The 22,146-nt window shown below is 49.0% G+C and overlaps 1 protein-coding gene and 1 pseudogene across 5 annotated transcripts; both read right to left on the reverse strand.

The window, feature by feature from the left end:
• Positions 6,623-7,573, reverse strand: Rps2-ps8 (ribosomal protein S2, pseudogene 8; annotated as a pseudogene).
• On the reverse strand, positions 9,848-21,915 carry U2af1 (U2 small nuclear ribonucleoprotein auxiliary factor (U2AF) 1). Of its 5 annotated transcripts, XM_006523472.2 has the most exons (9): positions 21,420-21,534; positions 17,746-17,833; positions 15,269-15,335; positions 14,413-14,479; positions 11,612-11,661; positions 11,434-11,532; positions 10,950-11,083; positions 10,770-10,862; positions 9,848-10,122 (listed from the first exon to the last, which is right to left on the reverse strand). In XM_006523472.2, the coding sequence occupies exons 5-9, from the start codon at positions 11,639-11,641 to the stop codon at positions 9,978-9,980; spliced, it is 501 nt and encodes a 166-aa protein (XP_006523535.1). In that variant the 5' UTR covers positions 11,642-11,661; positions 14,413-14,479; positions 15,269-15,335; positions 17,746-17,833; positions 21,420-21,534; the 3' UTR covers positions 9,848-9,977. The 5 variants fall into 5 exon arrangements, with proteins under 5 accessions (XP_006523535.1, XP_030105304.1, NP_001344836.1 ...); NM_024187.4 differs by lacking the exon at positions 15,269-15,335 and having other exon boundaries at positions 9,849-10,122; positions 21,420-21,521; NM_001163769.1 differs by lacking the exon at positions 14,413-14,479 and having other exon boundaries at positions 9,849-10,122; positions 21,420-21,521.
• Between the last annotated feature and the right edge of the window lie 231 nt (positions 21,916-22,146).

The following is a 22,146-nucleotide window of genomic DNA, read 5'->3' on the forward strand; positions in this document are numbered from 1 at the left end:
GGCGGAGGGCCGACACCCGCCAATCCTGGGCCGCAGAACGGCCTCCCACTCACCCCGCCCCCCCACACCCCTTCCCCTCTCCACCCCCACTCTGGCTCCGCCAAGCTCGGCTGGACGCCGGGCCTCCACAGCGGGGTGTCTGCTTGCTCTGGGAGTTGTGCTCAAAAGCTCGAAAGGAGAAGTTCTGCCGTCTAACACGTGTTTGTCGTGAGGCACACGACACGGAGGGGCCCCAGGTCTGTGCCCAAAGGTCTGTACCTTGCGGCACAGCCTGGCTAAGTGTCAGGGAACCTCGTTTCCCAGGACCCGATCCTCTCGAGGACGTGGAGCTTCCTAGCTTGGCAGGCTCGAGTCACACATCACTATTCTGAACGGCAGGACCTGACGCTCAAAGAGCCCAGAGTTCTTCCAAGCAACTGGCCTGAGAGGCCTGGGTCAGTGGTGTCACTGGAAGGGCGCCCCCAATATCGATATCTGTAGGAGGTTAAAAATGGGCGTGACGTATGACGTGATGGTGCCTGCAATCCCAGCATTTGGACTCGAGAGAAGTGAATCTCAAGTTTGAGTGCGAGGCCAACCTGGGCTACATAAAGAGACCTGGAAGCGGGGAGGGGGGAGGTGTCTCTCTCCATCTCTCCGGCCCTGAGTTTAGCTTGGTGAAATATGGTGAGCTCCAACTTCTGATCTTCCTGCCACCTCAGACCTGGGACTGCAGATCTGGGTCACCATACACAGCCGAATGTAGCATTTGATTAGAAGGGCCACATCTTGTTCCAGTGAGAAATCTTCTGGGCTGGAAAGTGTACGCCCTAGGGCAAGAGCCAGGGTCTGAGAAACCTGCTGCCAAGCTGGAAGGAGAGCCTGTTTGTTAGGGAGCCAGTTACTATGCTGAGTTGTTTTGCTTCCCAGTGTATCTTATTTTGTCATACCAAGGGCAAGAACACTAACAGCAATTCCCAGGGATCCTTCTCTCAAGATCCCAAATGTCTGGCCAGGTCTTAGGAGATATGATAAACGTACATTAGTGGTGGAAGTGACTTAAAGCCACGGTTACGGTGCCCTTAAGAGAAGACGAGAATTTGAATGGAGAAACAACCCTATGAAGATGCAGGCAGGCATTGGAGTTACTGTAGACACACAAGCTGCCAGGACTGCTTGGCCCTGGCTGGCTGCCACCTCCAACAAAGAAGAGGAGGACTAAAGAAATGACACCCCACCCCCAGCCCCGGTCTCCAGCATCCTGGAAACACACACACACACACACACACACACACACACACACACACACACACGTTTGCAATTCTGTCCCATACAAGTATTTCCATTTTAAATCAAGTTTCTGAGAAGTTTCTTTTTTCTTTTCTTTTCTTTTCTTTTTTTTTTTTTTTTTTTTTTTTTGGGTTTTTGAGACAGGGTTTCTCTGTGTAGCCCTGGCTGTCCTGGAACTCACTCTGTAGACCAGGCTGGCCTCGAACTCAGAAATCTACCTGTCTCTGCCTCCCGAGTGCTGGGATTAAAGGCGTGCGCCACCATGCCCGGCTCTTCGTTTTATTTAAAATTGAAATTTTTGAACTCATTTCAGACAGCTTGAAAAATGGCAGGAAGAGTGTTTGGTTTCGAACCCAGGACAAGGGACTGAAGTGCCTATTTTACAAACCAAAGCAGACCTGGCTTCCAGGTTCTCCCAGCATCCCTCAGTCCCTACCTGGCCCGAAACCCTGAACTCTCCAGACCAGAGGATAGCTGCTCTTCCCTCAGAGGCTCCTCCATATACAATGCAGACATTTTGGTCTCCCTCTATCCCTCTTCTTCACCTTTCTCTCTCTGTGTGTACCGCTCCCTCCTTTCTTTCTCTCTCCCTCCCCTCCCTCCCTTTCCCCATGGTAACTTCCTTGGCTTTGGTCCTTGGGGTCAGTGAACTCACCTACCCGAGAGCAGCTTCACAATAAACCTGCCTTTACTATAATCTAATCAGATTTAATTCGGCTCATTTCATCGAAGAGATAACCTATCAAAGAGTAGAAAGAAGCATGCCTTTAATCCCAGCACTCGGGAGGCAGAGGCAGGTGGATCTCTGAGTTCGAGGCCAGCCTGGTCTACAAAGTGAGTTCCAGGACAGCCAGGGCTATACAGAGAAACCCTGTCTTGAAAAACCAAAAAAAAAAAAAATGCCATCTGAGACAGGTGAGACACGGTCCTAGTTTGCTCTCCATTGCTGTGATAAACGCCATGACCAAAGTGACTTGGGGAAGACTAGGTTTCTAATGCTTACTAACATGTTAACAGCCATTTTGGGGTGGGGGGAACTCAGGACAGAAACTCAGGTGGAGACAGGGAAAACTTCCCACAGGCCTGCCCACAGGCCAGTTTGATGGAGGTATTTTCTCATCTGGGCTTCCATCTCAGATGACTCTAGATTGTGTCAAAATTGATGAAAATCCTAGCCCTCCCAGTCAGCCTTTCCCCTCAATACTTGAGGAGTTCCTCAAACCAGGACTGCTTTCCATACACACAATGCACCCGTCAAGTCAGGAACTTAACCAGGTCACTGTGCTCCGGTGGCCTGCCATTACACAGAGTTTGCCAGCATCCCCAATGCTGCCCTCTGCCAAGTCCCTGGGGTTGTGCGCCCCCTCCCCCCCTTTTAAAAAAAATCTGGAAGAGTTCCAAGGTTACTCTGTCTCTGAAGAACAGGAACATTTTGGAAGTGCCCATGATGGTTTGCAGAATACCCACTGATTTTAATTAGTGTGCTTTTTCTTCCTCTTGGCCAGACACAGGGATGACACACTTCCGGAAGGCCATGAAAGAGATGCTGAGTGATGCCCACAGCCTCTATCAGGGCTTCTTTTGTCCCCTTGCTGCTGCTAACTTTTTGTTGTGTTTGTGACAAGGATTTTGTGTAATCCAGACAAACCTTACACTTGCTATGTAGGCAGTGGTGACCTTGGACTTTAGATCCTCCTGAGTTTCGGCAGTTTATATGTCATGAGCATCATGCACCCTTGGCCAGCATGCTGACAACTGGGCTCCATCTCCAATTCTGGGCCAACTGTAAGTGCATGGCTGGAGCAATCTGTCCTTCTGTCTTGAGAAGTTCCTCTGCCACTCTGGAATTACTAAGTATCTGGTGGGAAGACTTCAGAACCATGGAAATACTTTGGTCTTTCACCCTCTAATATCAACATTGAACCAACTGTTATTGACAGCATTAACAACTGACTTTTTAACCACATCATTCTCTACATTAATCATTGGCCCTTACCTGGTAAGAGCTGTCCTCATTCATGGATCACTGACTGTATATTTTAGTTTTGGATTTTGGTTTTGGTTTTGGTCTCTCTACATAGCCCTGGCTGTCCTGGAACTCCCTATGTAGACCCAGGCTGACTTCAAAATCACACAGATCCTCTTGCCCCTGTCTCCTGAGTGCTGGGTTTAAAGGTGTGTACCACTACACCGGCTACATTTGTGTGTGTCTGTGTGTCTATGTGTGTGTATATGTGTGTGTGTGTGTGTGTGTGTGTCTGTGTGTGTGTGTGTGTCTGTGTGTGTGTGTGTGTGTGTGTGTGTGTGTGTGTGTGTGTGTGTGTGTGTGAGGATCCAGCTGTCCAGGAAGCCTAGCTACCTCATTAGGAATTGTGATTACAGGAATATGCCACTGTGCTTGGCCTGGTTTATTCATTTGTGTCTCTGTGAAGCCATTTTTGTTGTTTGTTGTTTGGTTTCAGACCCCAGAACAAAGGACTTAGGTGAATATTTTACATATCAAAGCAAACCTGGCCACCTAGCATCCTTCAGACCCTACCTGACATACCTAGCCCCCAACCCTGAACTTTCCAGCCCAGGGTCTGGGCTGCCCTTCCCCCCAGGTGCTCCTCCTTATATAATCCAGACATTTTGGTCTATCTTCCTCTCTCTCTCCTCTCTCTCCTCTCTCTCTGTGTGTGAGCATCCTTTCTGTTTTTCTCTTCCCCTTCCCCACCTTCTCTCTCCCCACGGTGACGTCTCTGGCCTCAGTCCTTGGGGCCAGTGGACCCACCGAAGAGCAGCTTTCCAATAACCCTGCATTGAAAAAAATCTAAACTGAATTGAATTGGCTCATTTCACCAGCAGAGAAATCATTTTTCGCTTGTTACCAAGCAGAATGTTATTATTGAAAGTGCAACGTTGGGGCTGGTGAGATGGCTCATTGGTTAGGAGCGCCGACTGCTCTTCCAAAGGTCCTGAGTTCAAATCCCAGCAACCACATGGTGGCTCACAACCATCCGTAATGAGATCTGATGCCCTCTTCTGGAGTGTCTGAAGACAGCTACAGTGTACTTACATATAATAAATATTTAAAGAAAGAAAGAAAGAAAGAAAGAAAGAAAGAAAGAAAGAAAGAAAGAAAGAAAGAAAGAAAAAAAGAAAGAAAGTGCAACGTTGAGTATTTATTTTTATAGACCATCACTGGGTAGCCTAGGCTGGCCTCAGACTCGGGGTTTTATGACACTCCCCCACCTATGCTCTTAATGAAATTTAAAATAAACACAATATAGTCTTTAGTGATCACAGAGTTGTAACATTGTGGTCACAATTTAATTTTAATACTTGATCAACTCTAAAGGAAACCCAGCATCACCGACCGTCACTCCTGGCCCTCAGCTGGACCAGATACGTACGACCTTATGCTGCCTTATATTTTCATTTCCATGTGAGACAGGCCATGATGTGGACCTGGATGTGTGACGAGTCACGATCTGGACAAGAAATCACCAGGAAAACCAGCGCCCTTAACCTGCCCCTGGTGAAAAAGTTTGTGTCTCTCTGCTCTCTGTTTTTGTACTCGCTGGACAGCTCTGTTGTAAGCACCCGTGTGCCTGCTCACATTCTGGAGAGCCCCTTGTCACTCACAAGCCATAGTGGCAAACATGGGCAAGAGTGAGTTGTGGAGAGAACCCTGTTTACACAGTGTCCCTTTGAGGCGGTCCCCACCATGTCAGAGCAGAATCTCCGTCTTTTCTCCGATTTGACTTACAAGTCACTGATTTTGGAGGTCTCAAGGCTGTGCCGCTGTGCCGTATCATAAGGTTCAGACAGAAAAAGAAAAAGATACCCTTCAGAGACACCTATGGCTCTCCATTTGGCCACAAAAACTGACACAAAGAGCCAGGTGGCAGTGATGCACGCCTTTGATTCCAGCACTCAGGAGGCAGAGGTAGGTGTGTGTCTGTGAGTTTGAGGCCAGCATGGTCTACAGAGTGAGTTCCAGGACCGCAGGAAACTCCGCCCCTCCAGCACTCCCCTGCCCCCTATCGAGACAATGGACTCCATGGGACCAGAATCCCTTCAGGAATCCAATGCCGTGACAAAGCCAATGAGAAGGCAACTTACTGCACACAAAGAGATTCTTCTCGGTTCTGACAACTTGTGAGACCGCTCTGCTGAGAACCTCGGAGCTGAGAAATAAAGATGAGCAGGATCACAACTTGACTAGATTCTTTTTTTTTTTTTTTTTTTTTATTTATTTTATTTATTACATGTAAGTACACTGTAGCTGTCTTCAGACCCTCCAGAAGAGGGAGTCAGATCTCATTACGGATGGTTGTGAGCCACCATGTGGTTGCTGGGATTTGAACTTCGGACCTTCGGAAGAGCAGTCGGGCGCTCCTACCCACTGAGCCATCTCACCAGCCCCTAGATTCTTTAGCTATGCAAACCTCTGACTTCAGGCTGTCGATGTGGCTGCCCTAGGAAAGGCACACAAGTCCCAGAGCCTTAAAATGCCAGATGCAGCTGTGTGGTACAGATCTATCTAGACTTGGTACTCAAAGCAAGAGGCTTATGGGCCAGTGAGCCTGGACTGAGTGAGTGCACTGAAACAAGGAGACCCCGCCCCAACAGGAGGCCCGGCCTCTTCAGGGTGGGACCAGAGGAGGCCCGGCCTCTTCAGGGTGGGACCAGAGGAGACCCAGCCTCAGCAAGGTGGACCCAAGAACTAACTCCTGAAGTTTGTCCTTGAACTCTACATGTGTGCACATTCCACATGCAATAATTAATTAAAACTACAAAATGTTCATGCTGAAGTCCCTTGAAGATGAAGTGGGAGACTAGGGTGGCAACACGGCCAGGGTGGGGGGTGCCTCTCTTTGGTTTTTCCAGACAGGGTTTCTCTGTGTAGCCCTGGCTGTCCTGGAACTCACTCTGTAGACCAGGCTGGCCTCGAACTCAGAATCCACCTGCCTCTGCCTCCTGAGTGCTGGGATTAAAGGCTTGCACCACCACTGCCTGGCTATTTGTGGCTTTTCTTGAAGCTTTGATAGATACCCTTCCAAAGTAACTCAAAGGCTCATGGATTGAGAGGACAGTGTCCCTCGTGGCACTGGGAACATGCAGCTCAGATCTCAAGAGGACACAGAAAGCAAAGAGCTCAGCCAGAAGCCATACTGTCAAGGTCCGTCTCCAGTGATCAACTGATCAACTCTCTCTATTATGGTTCTGCCTCCTAAAGGTTCACAGCCTTCTGAAACAGCAGCATCAGGAGACAGCGTTTAAACCCATGAGTTGGTGGGGAACAATTTGCACAAAACCTGAACATCACTCTTTGTGTGTGTGTGTGTTTTCTTTCTTTTTTTTTTTTATCAGCAGACTTAATTCTTTTATTTTTCTCATATAAAAACCCTTATGTGGTAGCCACAGCTGGAGCCTGGGTCCTCTGAACAGAGACTCTGGTGTGGGTTTTCACAAGATGATCCGTGAATTCCTGATAAGGAGACTTGGTGAAGACAGTCTCTTTCCAGAGGTCGGGGGTCAGGTAGCTGTAAGTCTTGGAGATGGCATCAAAGGTGGCCTTAGCAAAGTTGCCCAGGGTGGCAGTGCAGCCTCTGGCTGAAGTGTAGCAGTCATCTATACCGGCCATCATCAGGAGCTTCTTGGGCACAGGAGCAGAGACAATGCCAGTGCCTCTGGGGGCAGGGATGAGACGCACCAGCACAGAGCCACAGTGGCCTGTCACCTTGCATGGAACAGTGTGGGGCTTGCCAATCTTGTTCCCCCAGTAGCCTCTCCGCACAGGGACGATGGAAAGCTTGGCCAAGATGATGGCCCCTCAGATGGCAGTGGCAACCTCCTTGGAGCACTTAACACCAAGACCAACGTGACCATTGTAGTCCCCAATAGCGACGAAAGCCTTGAACCTGGTCCTCTGGCCAGCCCGAGTCTGCTTCTGCACTGGCATGATTTTCAGAACCACATCCTTTAGGGACGCACCCAGGAAGAAATCAATGATCTCAGACTCCTTAATGGGCAGGGAGAACAGGTAGATCTCCTCCAAGGACTTGATCTTCATGTCCTTAACCAGGCGGCCCAGCTTGGTGACGGGGATCCACTCCTTGTCTTCAGCTTTACCTCCACGAGCCCCGCGGCCTCGACCACGGCCACGGCCTCGGCCACGACCACGGCCCCTAAGACCGCTGCCGAATCCTCCGCGGAAGCCGCCGCAGCCTCCTAATCCTGGGCCCCCCGGTCCTCCGGGCCCTCCCGCTGCACCGGCGTCATCCGCCATTTGGTGTTTTCCCCGAAGAAGAAGAAGGTGTGTGTGTTTTCGAGACAGGGTTTCTCTGTGCAGTCCTGGCTGTCCTGGAACTCACTTTGTAGACCAGGCTGGCCTCGAACTCAGAAATCCACCTGCCTCTGCCTCCCAAGTGCTGGAATTAAAGGCGTGCGCCACCACCGCCTGGCTGAACATCACTCTTGACATGTTTGCTGGTGCCATCTGAGGTTGGAAACAGACTGCAGGAAGCTGCAGAGGCCGGAAGTGGCTGATCCAAGTGCTGGCCGGATTTGTGTCTGGTGAAGGGGTTGTTCTCTGCTTGCTTCCAAGATAGGGCAGATCTGGTGTTACATCTTCTCCAGGACTGAACACTGGTCCTTGCTCAGGGTAAGAGAAGCCACGGCCAGGGTCTTTATTTCTGTCAGGAGGGCTTGTTTTGCTAAATAGGTTGTAACATTTACTCTTGTGATTTTGATGGGAAAATAGTCCCAATCGGGAATTGTGACAGCGACAACTTGATGAGATTTAGGAACAGATCTCTGGGCATATCCTTGGAGATTACATTAATTATAGTAGTGAGACACACCTTAAATATGGGCTGCACCATCCTATAGGCTGGGATCTAACGGACTAATGTGGGAGTGACCTGGGCAGTGGCGTTCATCTCTGCTCTTCATTGTGGACACACTGGGTCAGCCACCTCACAATCCTGCCCCACCATGTCTCTCATGCCACTACAGTAGGTGGTACCCCTGAAGTTATGAGGCAAAACAAACCCTTTCTTAACAAGGTTTGAAGACACTGCTAATGCCATTTTGGCTTATACTGCAGACTCAAAGGAAGAGCTGAGTCTAGAGTCTAGGTGGTTCTCACCTGGTATAAACAAAAATTTTAATTTGGGGCATAAAAATCCCAGCAGGTGAGGGAGGGTAAGGAGCTGCAGTGACCAGAAGTTTCTCAAGGAGACACTGTGACCTTCCAATACAGTTTCATATAATTCTTCATTTGTGGTGATCCCAACCATGGAATTATTTCATGTAACTGAAAATTTGCTGTTACAAATTATGTCTTATGGTGGCCTTTGGTGACCTCTGTGAAAGGGTCATTGGACACCCCTCCCCACCCCCAGAGGGGGTTGTGATCCAGAAGTTAAGAACTTCTTTCTGGGGCTCAGTGGTTAAGAACACTGATTGTTCTTCCAGAGGTCCTGAGTTCAATTCCCAGCAACCACTTGGTGGCTTATAACTATCTGTAATGGGATCTGATGCCCTCTTCTGGTGTGTCTGAAGAGAGCAATGGTCTACACATATACATTAAGTAAATAAAAAAGAACCTTCTTGGAGCCTAAGTCATAATGCATGACAGACTGGAGTGGTAACTCCTTCTGATGTGGGGTTTTTTTAAAAAAATATTTATTATATGTAAGTACACTGTAGCTGTCTTCAGACACCCAGCAGAGGGCATCAGATCTCATTACAGATGGTTTTAAGAGTCACCATGTGGTTGCTGGGATTTGAACTCAGTACCTTTGGAAGAGCAGTCAGTGCTCTTAACTGCTGAGCCATCTCTCCAGCCCTGATATATCTTGTGTAGGGGTAGACCCACATCTTACCCCAAGAGCAATGCTCTGAAGGCATGTGACCAGAGGCTTACTAGCGCTTTCCATGGGACATCCACAGTGGGTCCCAGCCCAAGGTGGAGCTGTCCAGATGCAGTATGTGAACTCCCTGAAGGAGCTAATGTCACTGAGGATGGGATTTGACTCAAGCCTGGCACTGAGGTGTGGTGTGGCCACAGTATGTCATCACCTGTCACAGTATCTAGACTGGCAGCTGTACCCTATCTCCCAGCACAGGTGCTTTAGGACAGGAGACACCACACAGAAAGACCTCAGACAGCGTTGAGTGCTGATGGGACATTTCCTGGGCATGTAAAGAAAGGCACGCCAGCCATCCAGTCTACCAGGGCACGTGCACTGCATAGCTACTGAAGTCCCAGCTAGAAGACACAAGTCATGTGACCCTGCAGCACCTCACCCCAGGACATGCTCTCTTGCAAGTATGGTTGGTGGCCCAAGGCTGAGTGATCAGGTTATAGCAGGACATTGGCTCATTGGCTGTGTCAGCAGAGAGAGGCAGAGACCCCACAAGCCTTGAGGGAAACTCCTGGTCATTAAAGGTACTACGGCAGTTCCTTACCCTCTCTCACCTGCTCTGATTTTATGACCCAAATTTAGATTTGTGTTCAAGGATACCGGGCTAGCACTTTTAGAAAAGCAATTGCAGGCAAAGACGTTACAAGAAGTCACACCAATACTGTATCACTACAAAGTTTATTCAGAAACCCATCTTTGTTGTTTTTTAAAAAAAAAAATCCCATTATGAACTGGCTTGTCAACCAACTACAACACTGTCTAGCAGACACACGGTAAAAAGGGCTCGGCTCAGAATCGTCCAGATCTCTCCCGGTCTCTTGACCGCCTCCTGTCACGCTCCCGTCCTCCGCCACCTCCACCTCCACCTCCACCACCGCGTCCACGGTCTCTGGATCGGGAACGCCGTTCCCTGGATCGGGACCTGGATCTATGCCTGAACCAAGAAGAAGAAAATGTATCAGAAGCAGAAGATGACAGCCCTGACTGCATAGATGACACATGAAGGTAAGATGTGCACCCCAACTTTAGATGCACCTCTAAAATGAACAGGTGTGTATATTCAGTATGATATAGCTTTCAGAACCAACCCAAATGCTGTGGGCAATCACAAAACAAATGCTGGTCTGGGCAGCAGTGGGCTCTGGACGCCCACCCAGAAGATACCCACTGGCTTGCCATGCTTAGCCCTTCTCCAACCTGACCTACTTCAGGACTTGCTAGGCAGAGTCCATTGGGCCATTTTTTTGGGGTGCGAGAAAACCATCTAGAATCAGTGAACTCACTTGATTCATCCTGACCCTTGCTGTGATGCAGGCCAGGAACACAGTGCCCATCTGTCAGCAGGACAGCAAGATGGCCCTAGTGCCACTGCCCACTGCAGGCAAACCAGACAACCCGCACACCTGCACAATGCCTCCCTATAAGCAGGGGCAGGATCCCCTAGGCATTTTGTATTGAGATAATGTACCAGGACCCGAGAAGACACATTAAGGACAAGCAGTCCCAGGTCTGGCTTTCCTCCAGCCCGGGGGAGTTTCCCCATTCACACCCCCGCCCCCATCCTGCATCCTGAGGACTCACTTCTTGCGCCGGCGCCCATACAGCTCCCGTCGTAGCTCTCTTGAGATGGGCTTCAAATGCATGAAGTTGCAGAAGCCCCCTCTTGTGCACTCTCTGTGGGTCAGATCCAGACATGTCATATTGTGCCCCCACTGACTGAGCTCTGCCCACCACACCAGAGTCCCGCTCTTCCTTCCTTACCCCATTTCATACTGGCGGCAGCAGGCTTCCCTGAAGTCAGTTACTGGGGACAGCTCTGCATGGATCGGCTGTCCATTAAACCAACGGTTATTCAAGTCGATCACGGCTTTCTCTGCATCCTCCTCACGTCGAAACTGAAAAGGCAAAAACAAAGTGTTTGCCACTCCACTGCTGTGTTGCTAAGGGCTGATTCTCTACCCCACTACTGTTACACACACTCACTGAGACAGAACACTAAACAGAGAAAACTCGGTTGGCCAATCCTCCCCAGGATAGACCCACGGCAGCCAGGTGTTTCCTTCCTTTTCAAGTCTAATCCACTAAGAGCAAACACCAGCTTGTTGCCACACAGCCTTACTTCAGAAAAGGAAACAAAGTATACAGGCTAACAACATGTGCCAATGCCAGCAGCTTCAACTTTAGAGCCCACTCCTCACTAAAGCCAGGCACCAGGACGGCACCCACAGCGCCCGCCAGTCTGTACCTTGACATACACGTTCCCCACCAGGTGGTCCCCTAGGTTGTCGCAGACGTTCATCTCCTCGACTTCCCCGTACTTCTCTTCCATCTCAGTGAAGACTTCCTGAAGGAGAACAGGCATTGAGGAGCACCATACACAGCCCGTCTCTCAGGGCCACCCCGACCTTGCACCCGGCACTTACCTCAAAGAACTCATCATAGTGCTCCTGCATCTCCACGTCGCTCACAGCACCTGCAGTCAAAGACACCCAGATGGTGAGCCCTGTGGCCTCGCTGCCCTCGAGCTCAGCTATAGTGACTGTCTAGAGGACGCCAGGCCAGAGCTGCATGCTACAGGAGCACCGACTTGCTTGTGCCTTGGAGTTGCTGAGATCTTAAATGCCCACAGCCTCAGTCCTGGCTACCAAAACCATAGCCAGCTTTAGTTGGTACCAAAAGGGCCATACAAAGTTCAAGGAAAAAGGTGACTCCTGGATTAAGACCTTTTAAAAATAAAACTGTGTTCCTTAAGACTGGAGGCCAGGAAGTACACTGATTTCCTCTGTTAGGTCAAAATGGAAGCTGAAACAAGGGTGAGTGATCAAGAGCTTGCTCATGTGCCTTCAGACACTGCCAACCACTGAGTGCTAGAAACTTCTGATGTGATCGAAACCAAAGCCACCAGACTTCAGCATTTGGATGTCTTGCTATAAAGAGAGTTAGACCTTGTTGAAGGTGTTCCCAACCTTTGCATCATTTCCTCTCTCTAAGCCACATGCAGTAATTGAAGCCATGGCTGCTCATAAGCACTTCTGCCCAGGCTATCCCACTGATCCCTGACTTAACCTCAATCCAGGACACCACAGAACTGGTCTGTTAATAAAGTCATGTTACAAACAGTTGGGTGAGGAGCCGGAAAGGCCCTTAAAGGGGGTGTGGGGCCATGCCGGGTCTGAATTCAATGGGTCCCTTCTGTGAGCCATATTCCTAGCTAGACAAACAGAGAGCTCACAGGCCCACTTGCCTCTTTGGTGCATCTCACAAAAGGTATTTGGTTAGGTGTGGGGCAGTATCTTGAAGTCTGCTCAAAACTCATTTGGTAACTGAAACTAAGAACTAACTAACCTACATTCTGATTTTGATAACTGCGGTTTCCTTTCCAACTTATCTGGAGTTGTTTTAGTTATTTTGACTTTTGAGGAAACAAACTGTCCTGAAAATCCAAATTTCATTGAATGCACCAGGCTTTCTTGACAGGAACATTATGCTCATATGTGGTACCTGACCAAACCTTCAAGGGTGTCTGACCCTACCTGAGAAGGAACAGGTCAGAAGCAACAACAAAAGACCAAGAAACCTGCTCTACAGGCAGAGTGTAGCAGCTAAAGTCAAAGCCTTCTGTATTCGGGTAGAATGAGAATAGGAAAAAAATATTCCTGTGCTCTGACAAACATTTGGTGGTGGTTTTAAGACTGATGAACACACCTACTTTGTTCCAGTCCCCATCTGTCAAAGCGACCCAAAGGCCGACGAGGCCAGCACACCAAGACACTGACCAGAACACCAGTGGGCTCAGTGTATTTTAAGTACTACAACTTAGAAAATGACTACTTTTCTTGCAGAAATATTATTCTTAAAGCTGAGACTCCTTTAACTTTAGTTTGTGTATGTGAAGTGCATTTTCCTACACATGTCAACCTGGGAACTAATTTGCTCTAAAATAAAGTTAGTTTCATTTACTTTCTACCACCGGGACCCCAGAACTGGAAGATTTAATAAGAGCTGAAAATTCAGTTTACAGTACACCCCAAAACACACTGTGAATTGCAAATAGAGACAGCAAACACAACATCCTGTCAGGAAAGCAGAGTCCCCAAGTGAACAACCAGTTACCAATCACTTGTTTTCCATTTGCTTGTACCCCAGGGCAGGGACACGAACAAACGTTACTTAATAAAGCCACACATAAACATTTCCCCCCTCCTATAGTCCTTATTTCTAACAATAAAACAAAACCAAGCATTTAAACCAGGGACTGATTGCCAGGTGACTGCTATCTCAATTTAGAGAGTGCTCTATCATCAGGTCAGGGTTAGCGTCACAAACACTCAGCACCTCAGCAGGAAACACATGAAAAGCCCCATCTACACAGACAGGGGCACCAGAGGTTTCCCAGCCTGGCCAGCTCCAGCAGGTGGTCGTCCTGGGACCATTTATTTTCAAGAGATGAAGGTTTTGGTGAGGGGTGTGGTGGATTAGGCCTGTGGCATCCAAGGGGAGTCTACTTTGGGTCTGGACGTGACTGCATCCCAGTGCTCAACGGTAGGAATAACAGTGGCTCCCAGCACAGGAAGTGATGTGCAAGGTTTACTGATGCCAGCTTAAGCTGTCACCCCACCAAGTACCCTTCATTACCAAACGTAACACACTACCCCCCAAAGCTCGAGATGCTATCTACGTAACGTGGGTGGCTAGACACTGAGCATCCCTTCTGCTGAGTGCTCATCTGATTAGCACACCTGCACGGGTGGGTGAGTCAGTGCAGGCTGCAGACCCTCACCTGGGAAACACTCAGAACAAGGCCCTCACAGAAGAGCATGACCTCTGACATGCAGTTTATGGAAATGAGGCTAATGAGCAACAAAAATCTTAAAATTTCTAAGCAATTTCCACCCGAGTTCCAGAAAGCGAGAGAGCCATTCAGATGCCGCTGCTCTTCAGAGGGAAGAACAGACCTCCAACTCAATCCCAGTGCATCCCAGGGTGACGGTCCAAGTGCGGAGGGAGCAAGAGCAGCAAGTCCCAACTACTTCAAGGGTGCCCTTGCCAGTCACTGTCATCCTGACTAAGGGGCAGGAGTTCAGATCTCGAGGTGAGTGGGGACAACAGCTCCTGCCATCTCTAGGACGCGGTTCTTGACACTAGCACAGCAGACCAGGTGGATGGACACTGAGCTCTGACACGCAAGCCCAGGGAACCAGGGAAGGAACTTGTATGAACTTACAGCGCAAACCGTCAGCAGACTGGGAAGAGTTTTGAGGGTTACGGTAAATGTTCAAGAGGGCAATGGTCTGAAATACAAAACGCAACAACTTTATATTATGGAAATTAAATGTACACACTTAACCGGCTGCCTGTGACGATCGATCGCTTCAGTTGAGTCAGTGCTGAAAGAGAGCGGGTTATTTCCCTCGCGCAGAGGTGTCCCCTTAGTTGGTGGCTGTCTTGAGCTACGCTAACTCTGCAGTGCAGGGAGATCTCATGAGATGCCAATATCGCACTTCTGCCCACAGCGGACTCTCCACTGCTAAGTGCCAGCCCAGCAAGGATGGCACCAGCTCTTAGCTGACAGAGACGGAGAGGAAAAGTGCTTGCACCTGCAATGGACCAAGCGCTCGCTGTACCAGAGAAATACAATATCTCATGTCATGAAATCTCCACTTCCTAGAGGAAAAATTATAATGGTGAAATAAAACCCACAAGTACTGGGCAACTTACCTTGTTGACTCCTTAATATTCCTACCATTTTAACTTTACAGAAAGAACTTAAGAAAGGCCAGGGTTCAGTCACAGTAAAGGCCGACAACTGGCTACCGGGCTAAAACCCGCTTCCTGTAGGTGGACACTCTCATGACAAACATAAGTCAACAGGAGAGGCCGGCCAGTGACTTTCCCTAGGAGAGCGCCTCCTGAGCGCTTGTGGCCCCTGTCAAGTTCTGGCTGTGCGCCACGAGGTTCCAGCACCGTGTCCTGTTTGCAACAGCTCTATGTCAGCAGCTCAGAGCCAGCGTTATGTCTCAATTAAGAGTGGGCTCTTGAACACCATCGTTTAAAAAACTTTCTCCAACTGTGGGACTTACAGTGTGAGCCGTCAGCCGTCTGTGCACTGTTTTGGGGATTACGATAGATGTTTTGAATCAAGATGGTCTGCGGGGAAAAAAAATAAAAAGGGGAATTCTACTGGCTGCTGTGCATATATTAGACAATTGCAAAGAGACAGTTTGTTTGCAAACGGTTAACGTTTGTTTGTTGTTTTTCTCACAAGTCAGACACTTGTGTCTTGTGCAGAGTATACCAAAACCATCATATTATGAAAACAGAGTTTGAGCAGTGACTTGGGTCAAGTCAGCCAGCAACCAAGAAGAAATTGTATTTGTTGTTTGAGTGGTCCCCGTTACCAATAATAAAGTGCTTCAATACAAGATAAGAGAATGCTAACATTTTCTTGTACTTCAAGCCAGCACACAACAGGTTAAAAAGTCACATAATCGCATTCCTCACACAATGTCATCTGTCCTAACCAAATGCATACTTCAACTGTACGCAGTACTAAGGTCTCTGGTCTCTTAGCAAAGCAGCCACGCCAGTTGTCTTGGATACCCGACTCTTATTTACACTTTCTTGGTGGGTCTCTGTTTACATAATACAATAGTTAAAACATTTGCTCTTTTGCGATCCTTCTTTTTAAGGAAAAAATCCTTTTAACCCTTGTGCTTTTAACTGGATCAGGCAGACTTGAAACCTTACACTGTACCGTTCTTCTTAAAATCAAGTTGTCTGAAAAAACAAACCATGTTGAAGTTAGTAAGCTAATATAGTACATCAATCTCACGCCCACATCACTAGAGCTTACAAAGAAACCCACCCTGAATTCCACTACCATCATGCTAGCCAATACTGCGTGACCTACAGCAGACTGCCTCTCAACAACCTGCTGGAAAGAAAGCAGCTCTAGGTGCTCTGCAGACCAGAGCTCAGCTTCCGGCTGTGCTCAGAGGGTGCAGGGCGAGGAACAGTGCCTGGGAGACAAGTCTGCCGCTGGAACCCACCTGGGAGGAAGGCTGAGCATCAGACCACACACCCTGAACCACTGGGTTAAAGCAGCCAGCCCTCAACCACCCTGGCGGGCCTGCACCTGCAGAGGTTTCCCAGAGCTGACTTTACCCAGCTCCCCACTGGAAGCATGGTGACAAGTAGATACCTGGTCCCTGCAGGTCTCCCCAGTACTGGGGCCGACAAAGGCTGCTCACTGTAGGGAAAGCAACGTAAAAGGGGAAGCTATAGTTACCTCTGACTAGTCAACCAAACTCCACTGAGGTAACTGTTGTTGTGTTGAGCTTACATAGTATACGGGGCCCACCTCCTGGCTTTGTTCTAGGCCTCAGTGCTTAAGAACTCTTGAGGCAACCAACTGTGTGCAACACTGGCTCAGAGAGCACTGGGAGCAACTTCTCTCTGCCCACAAGCTCACATGCCTGTCAACCAAGTACAGAGACACTGAAGGCATGCAGAGTCAGCAGCCTAAGACCACTGGGTCAGCTGGGAGATTTTGTTAACAGACAAATAACTCACTCATAACAGTTTAAAGCAGATGGTTTGATAAGTCTTAAATTTCACTAAAAGAGAAGGACCCTTTAGGGTCATTAGGACAGATGCCTCTGATACTAACCACAGGGCAGCCAAGGATAATTGGGAATGCTCTCCCCTCTAAAAACATCCAGTGCTGTGGTTTCCTGGGGTAACACAAGGCTCCCTTCTTCCTTATATATATATAACTGGCAAATGTTTTAACTTTCTACAGGAAAACTATCTAGTATAGAAGAAGGAAAACCCTGTGAAAGGAAGATGCCCTGCAGCTGTATGTAGCCTGTAGGCTGTACGCAGTCACTGTACACAGGCCTGGACGCAGCAGTCCAATCTAGGTAGGCTCAGGGAGACCTTCCAGTCTCCCACCTCTTCATTTATTAGCAAATCTGTGCCAGGACTCAACTGCCTTTCCCCCACAACCCCTACTGCCCCACCAAACGAAATATGGGACTCAGTTTAACTCTGGTAGACCTAAGCCTAAGATAACGAACACCTCTCAGTGAACTCAAGAAACCCTGACAGGAGCAACTTATGCCCATCTTTAAGTTTCTATGCTCAGGATGCCTTGTGGTGTCAAACCATGGACCTCTCTGGGGTATTAGAGTATGCTGGGTCTGCTGATAGACATCTATGCCAGCACGCCTCACCCAGTGACTGCATCACTACTGCTCAGTGAGGAGAAATCCCTCTATATCCACTAATGTCTCTGTAAGGGAGAAGAAAGGGGCGGCAAACTCCAGCTTCAGCCAACACCCAACCATATTTTAAGAAACTTCTCTAAGGTCAAGGACATCAAGACTTCCCACTGGGTAGGTCCATCACCCTCTGTAACAAATGCAAAATAAAACCAGAGGGAAGATTTAACTTGCTGAGTGCATGAGAATGTTAATCGCTCCTGAAAGCACAAGAACTTTTGATAATTTGTGAAAAATAAAAAAAAAAAAAGCAAAAAACCCAGCAACACACAAACCTGGCTAAAGGTTGGTTTATTGTGCAACCGAGAACATCTGTCTCCATGACGACATGCTCCGATTTTGAAATAAAATGAACAGTTGACTCTGTAAAGGGAAAACAAGAACTGATTATTTCTGGCAAGATGTGGCAGAAACGCCATTAACTTGAAGCTACTTCTCAGCTACTTTCTTCCATGCTACAGAAGTCAGGCAGCTCTTGCAGGCAGTGTTAGAGGTCACCACTCTAGCTCCCACAGGATTTCTAATTCTTTTTTTTTTTTTAAAGATTTATTTATTTATTATATGTAAGTACACCGTAGCTGTCTTCAGACACTCCAGAAGAGGGCGTCAGATCTTGTTACAGATGGTTGTGAGCCACCATGTGGTTGCTGGGATTTGAACTTTCAGACCTTCAGAAGAGCAGTCGGGTGCTCTTACCCACTGAGCCATCACACTAGCCCAGGATTTCTAATTCTAACTTGCCTCCTGCTACCCCAAGCTCCTCCCCCACCCCGCCTTTTAATTCTGTGGGTCCTGGGTGCTGCAGGGGCACTGTTCCAAGGATGTGTTGCTTGCTCACAGGCTTGAGTGCTGTCACCACGTAAAGAAAACAGAAAACAAAGTCCAGGCTCTTTCCAACTCATGCACCAAACCAAGAGGAAATTTCCAAACTGCTCTGAAGCAAGCAGGTCTCTTGGCTTCACCTCAGTGCAAATGTGCTATGTGGACGGCTAGCCTGCTTCCCACATCACACATGAGCACTTCAGCTGCCACAAAGCTCTGCTCAGATACTCCAAGGAGCCACAAGCAACCAGAACCATCAGGTGCTGGGTTTTGGTTTCGTCTGAGCTTCTACTTGATGTAGCTTCCCTATGAAGATGTCAGCTGCAGAGGCAGGACTGCCGTCCCATAGATACTTTTAGTGAGAACCACATGTTTAAGTCCTGGCCCTGGAGTAAAGGCTGAAGGTCACATGGTGGACGACCATAAAGCCCAGGTATCCTCTGCTGATCAGACAGCAAGTCTGTGCGCTTATCTGCAAAGGAGAATGGGTTCCTTACTTTACATAACCTAACTTGATTAGGTAATGGGCAAACTTCTTGGCTGAAATACTCAAGGGTTCCACATAAAACAGCTCTCAAACCTGCACTCCCAGCAAACACTTGGCCTCAGCTGAGTGGCGGCAGCACACACACCATTACTCCCAGCACTTGGGAGGCAGAAGCAGGGGGATCTCTGAGTTTGATACCAGCCTGGTCTACAAAGAGCTCCAGGACAGCCAGGGCTATGCAGAGGTGATTTCTGTCAGACAAGCTTGGGTCTAGAGAACAAGTCACAGCTACATATTTGATTGGTAAAAACTCACTACTTAAAAAGCCCCAAAGTTACCCAGGCGGTGGTGGCGTACGCCTTTAATCCCAGCACTTGGGAGGCAGGCAGATCTCTGAGTTTGAGGCTAGCCTGGTCTACAGAGTGAGTTTCAGGAGAGCCAGGGATACAGAGAAACCCTGTCTGGAAAAAACAAAACAAAACAAAAAAGCCCCAAAGTTAATAGGTACCCATGTTCCTGTTTCAGCTAAAACCACATAAATAATCTCAGTTTGTTTTTTTTTTTGTTGCTGGGTTTTTTTTTTGTTTTTTTTTTTTTTTTTTGGTTTTTCGAGACAGGGTTTCTCTGTATAGCCCTGGCTGTCCTCGAACTCAGAAATCCGCCTACCTCTGCCTCTCGAATGCTGGGATTAAAGATGTGCGCCATCTCGCCTGGCTCTGTTTGTTGGTTTTTAAAATTGTGAATAGCTTGTTGAGATGGCCCTTCTCCACACAGACATGAGCACAGGGCCTGAGTGACTATGCTTCTGGTTTTGAAGTCCCAGCCTTTAGGCATCATCACAGGGAAACCTCTCATGTGAGAACTGGCATACACGTGTTCTAGCACATTTTCTCTGCAACCAGTTTAGAGAAGGTACTCTTCCATAACACCAAGCAAATTTGCATGTATTTTTGAGACAGAGTTGCTAGGTCCTGGAACTTTTTTTTTTTTTTTTTTTAAAGATTTTTTTTTCCCCCGAGACAGGGTTTCTCTGTATAGCTCTGGATGTCCTGGAACTCACTTTGTAGACCAGGCTGGCCTGGAACTCAGAAATCCGCCTGCTCTGCCTCCCAAGTGCTGGGATTAAAGGCGTGCGCCACCACTGCCCGGCTAAAGATTTTATTTAATGTATATGAGTACACTGTAGCTGTCTTCAGACACTCCAGAACCTTACATATGGTTTTGAGCCACCATGTGGTTGCTGGGAATTGAACTCTGGACCTCTGGAAGAGCAGTCCGTGCTCTTAACTGCTGAGCCATCACCAGTCCTGCTTCCTAGAACTTGTTATGTAGACCAGGCTGGAACTCAGAGATCCACCTACCTACCTCTGCCTCCAGAGTGCTGGTACTAAATGTACCACCACACCTGGCTTTTGAGTGTTGATTTAAAAGTACTTTAACGGCTTTACTTTAAATTACATATATGGGGAGGGGGAGGGGTGCCCGTGGCGGCCAGAGGCAATGGATCTCCCAAGATCTGGCACTACAGGTGGTTGTAGGACATCAGATTGCAATAAAGGGGATTCAGGGAACCACACTACTGGCCTCTTCAAGAGCAGTTCACACTCTGAACCACTGAGTCATCTCTCTAGTCCCTTTAATGTATTTTAGTCATCCTTAACACAAGGCACAACCTTCCTCCATGACTTCCTGAGAACCCAGACTTTATTCCAGCTGATTCTCCAAGACTGGTCTAGACCTAACATCCAATTAAATGTCTCTTGAGTGACTGCCGATTCAGGCATGAGACTTTTAGAAACATCCCCTCTTTCAAACACTGAAGACTGTATAAAGGTGCCTGATCGGACAGCCTCCATCCTGGAAAACAGAACATTTTAAGAGTGAGAATGTGGCACCAAAAACGTTATCTATTGCAAACGCTTACCACCGTGACTGACATCTGCATAAACCTTGTACAAGATTCAGAAACATAAAGATGGTGACTACTTACTGGAAGCAGATTAAGCCAGATACTTAAATCCTTAGGTTTTCAAAGTAGGAATTATCCTTGAAAGTGTCCGAAGACATTCCCCTTAACCTAAATTTCAGCCGACACGCGGAAATGAGTATGTGCCTCGCAGCACACGACCACAGGCGGGAATATTGCTATTCCTTTTCCTCTTACCCTAACAGTTGGCTACGGAAATGCAAACCTTAATTTAAAAAGAAAGGCGGGTCCGCCAACGCTTAGGCAGGCAGGAGGTTTATTCGGTCGAAACCGCTCCCAAAGGTCGGCCCCAGCACTGAATGCTAGAGAGGACGGGGCCACAGCACTTCCGACACGATAACTCAAAGCCTAAAGTTGCAAGAAACGTGTTACTTCGCCACAGAAGCCCCGGGCAGCAGTGGGAGCGCGGCGTGGGGCAGGGCCCCGCGTAGAACCCGGCATGGAGCGCCCGCGGTGGAGCTCGAGGCGCCGAGGCCCAGCCCGAGCCGCCCGCCAGTCCCGCCGCCCGGCCCACGAGGCGGCGGCGCCGAGCCGCGCGAGGTCTCCAGGCCCGAGCCAGCCGCCACGCCTGGACGTCACCGCCGCTTGCCTCGACCGGCACCCGCTGCCCGTCGCCTCCCCAGCCCAAGTCCCGGCAGGCCGGCCCTACTCACTTGTCTTTTTCGGTGCCGAAGATGGAGGCCAAGTATTCCGCCATTTTCGAGCGGACGACTCAGGCACGGCAGCCGACGCTGCCGACTACGCCGACGTCCCTCCGGAGACGTCACCCGACGCGACGACGCTCTCCCCACCCGTCGTAGCGACTCTGTCCAATTGGGAAAGGTGCTGCCAGCGCGGGGGCGGGACGAAGAGCATGAGGAGGCTCCGCCCCTACCCTGGCGCCTGCGCACTCCTTGGCGCCCGGGCGGGTCCCGCGCATTGCTTGCGGCTTAGGCTGTGGACAGCCGCTCCGCGCGTGCTCAGCACCGCTGTTTCCCGCTCCCGCCGCTGGGACCGCGCCCTCTCCCCTTGCTGGCCCTCCTGTCCCAGGCCTCCCACCAGTGCAGCTGTAGATAAGGGGCTCTGTCCGGCCTCCTGGAGGGCCTTAAACCACAGCATCCTCACAGTCACAAGGCTCACCTTCAAGTCACCAAATTTCCAGGCAGAGCCTAATCTCCGTTATCTCAGGCAGAGACCCAGGCTGCGGGGTCATCTTGGTTGGATGACTTTATCTGCTCTCTCTGGCTATAGAGCCACTTCCATCCGAGGACGAACCGTGGAAGAGGGTTGTGGGAAGCTGGGGTCTCCTCACAGGCTCTCACTAGTTAACCTGGTTACTGGAACCAGGATGAATGACCCGATCAGGTCCACCAGACCATTAGTTTGTTCATCCTTCTTTCT

The sequence above is a fragment of the Mus musculus genome, chromosome 17, assembly GCF_000001635.26.
Source record: "Mus musculus strain C57BL/6J chromosome 17, GRCm38.p6 C57BL/6J".
Taxonomy (NCBI): Eukaryota; Metazoa; Chordata; class Mammalia; order Rodentia; family Muridae; genus Mus; species Mus musculus.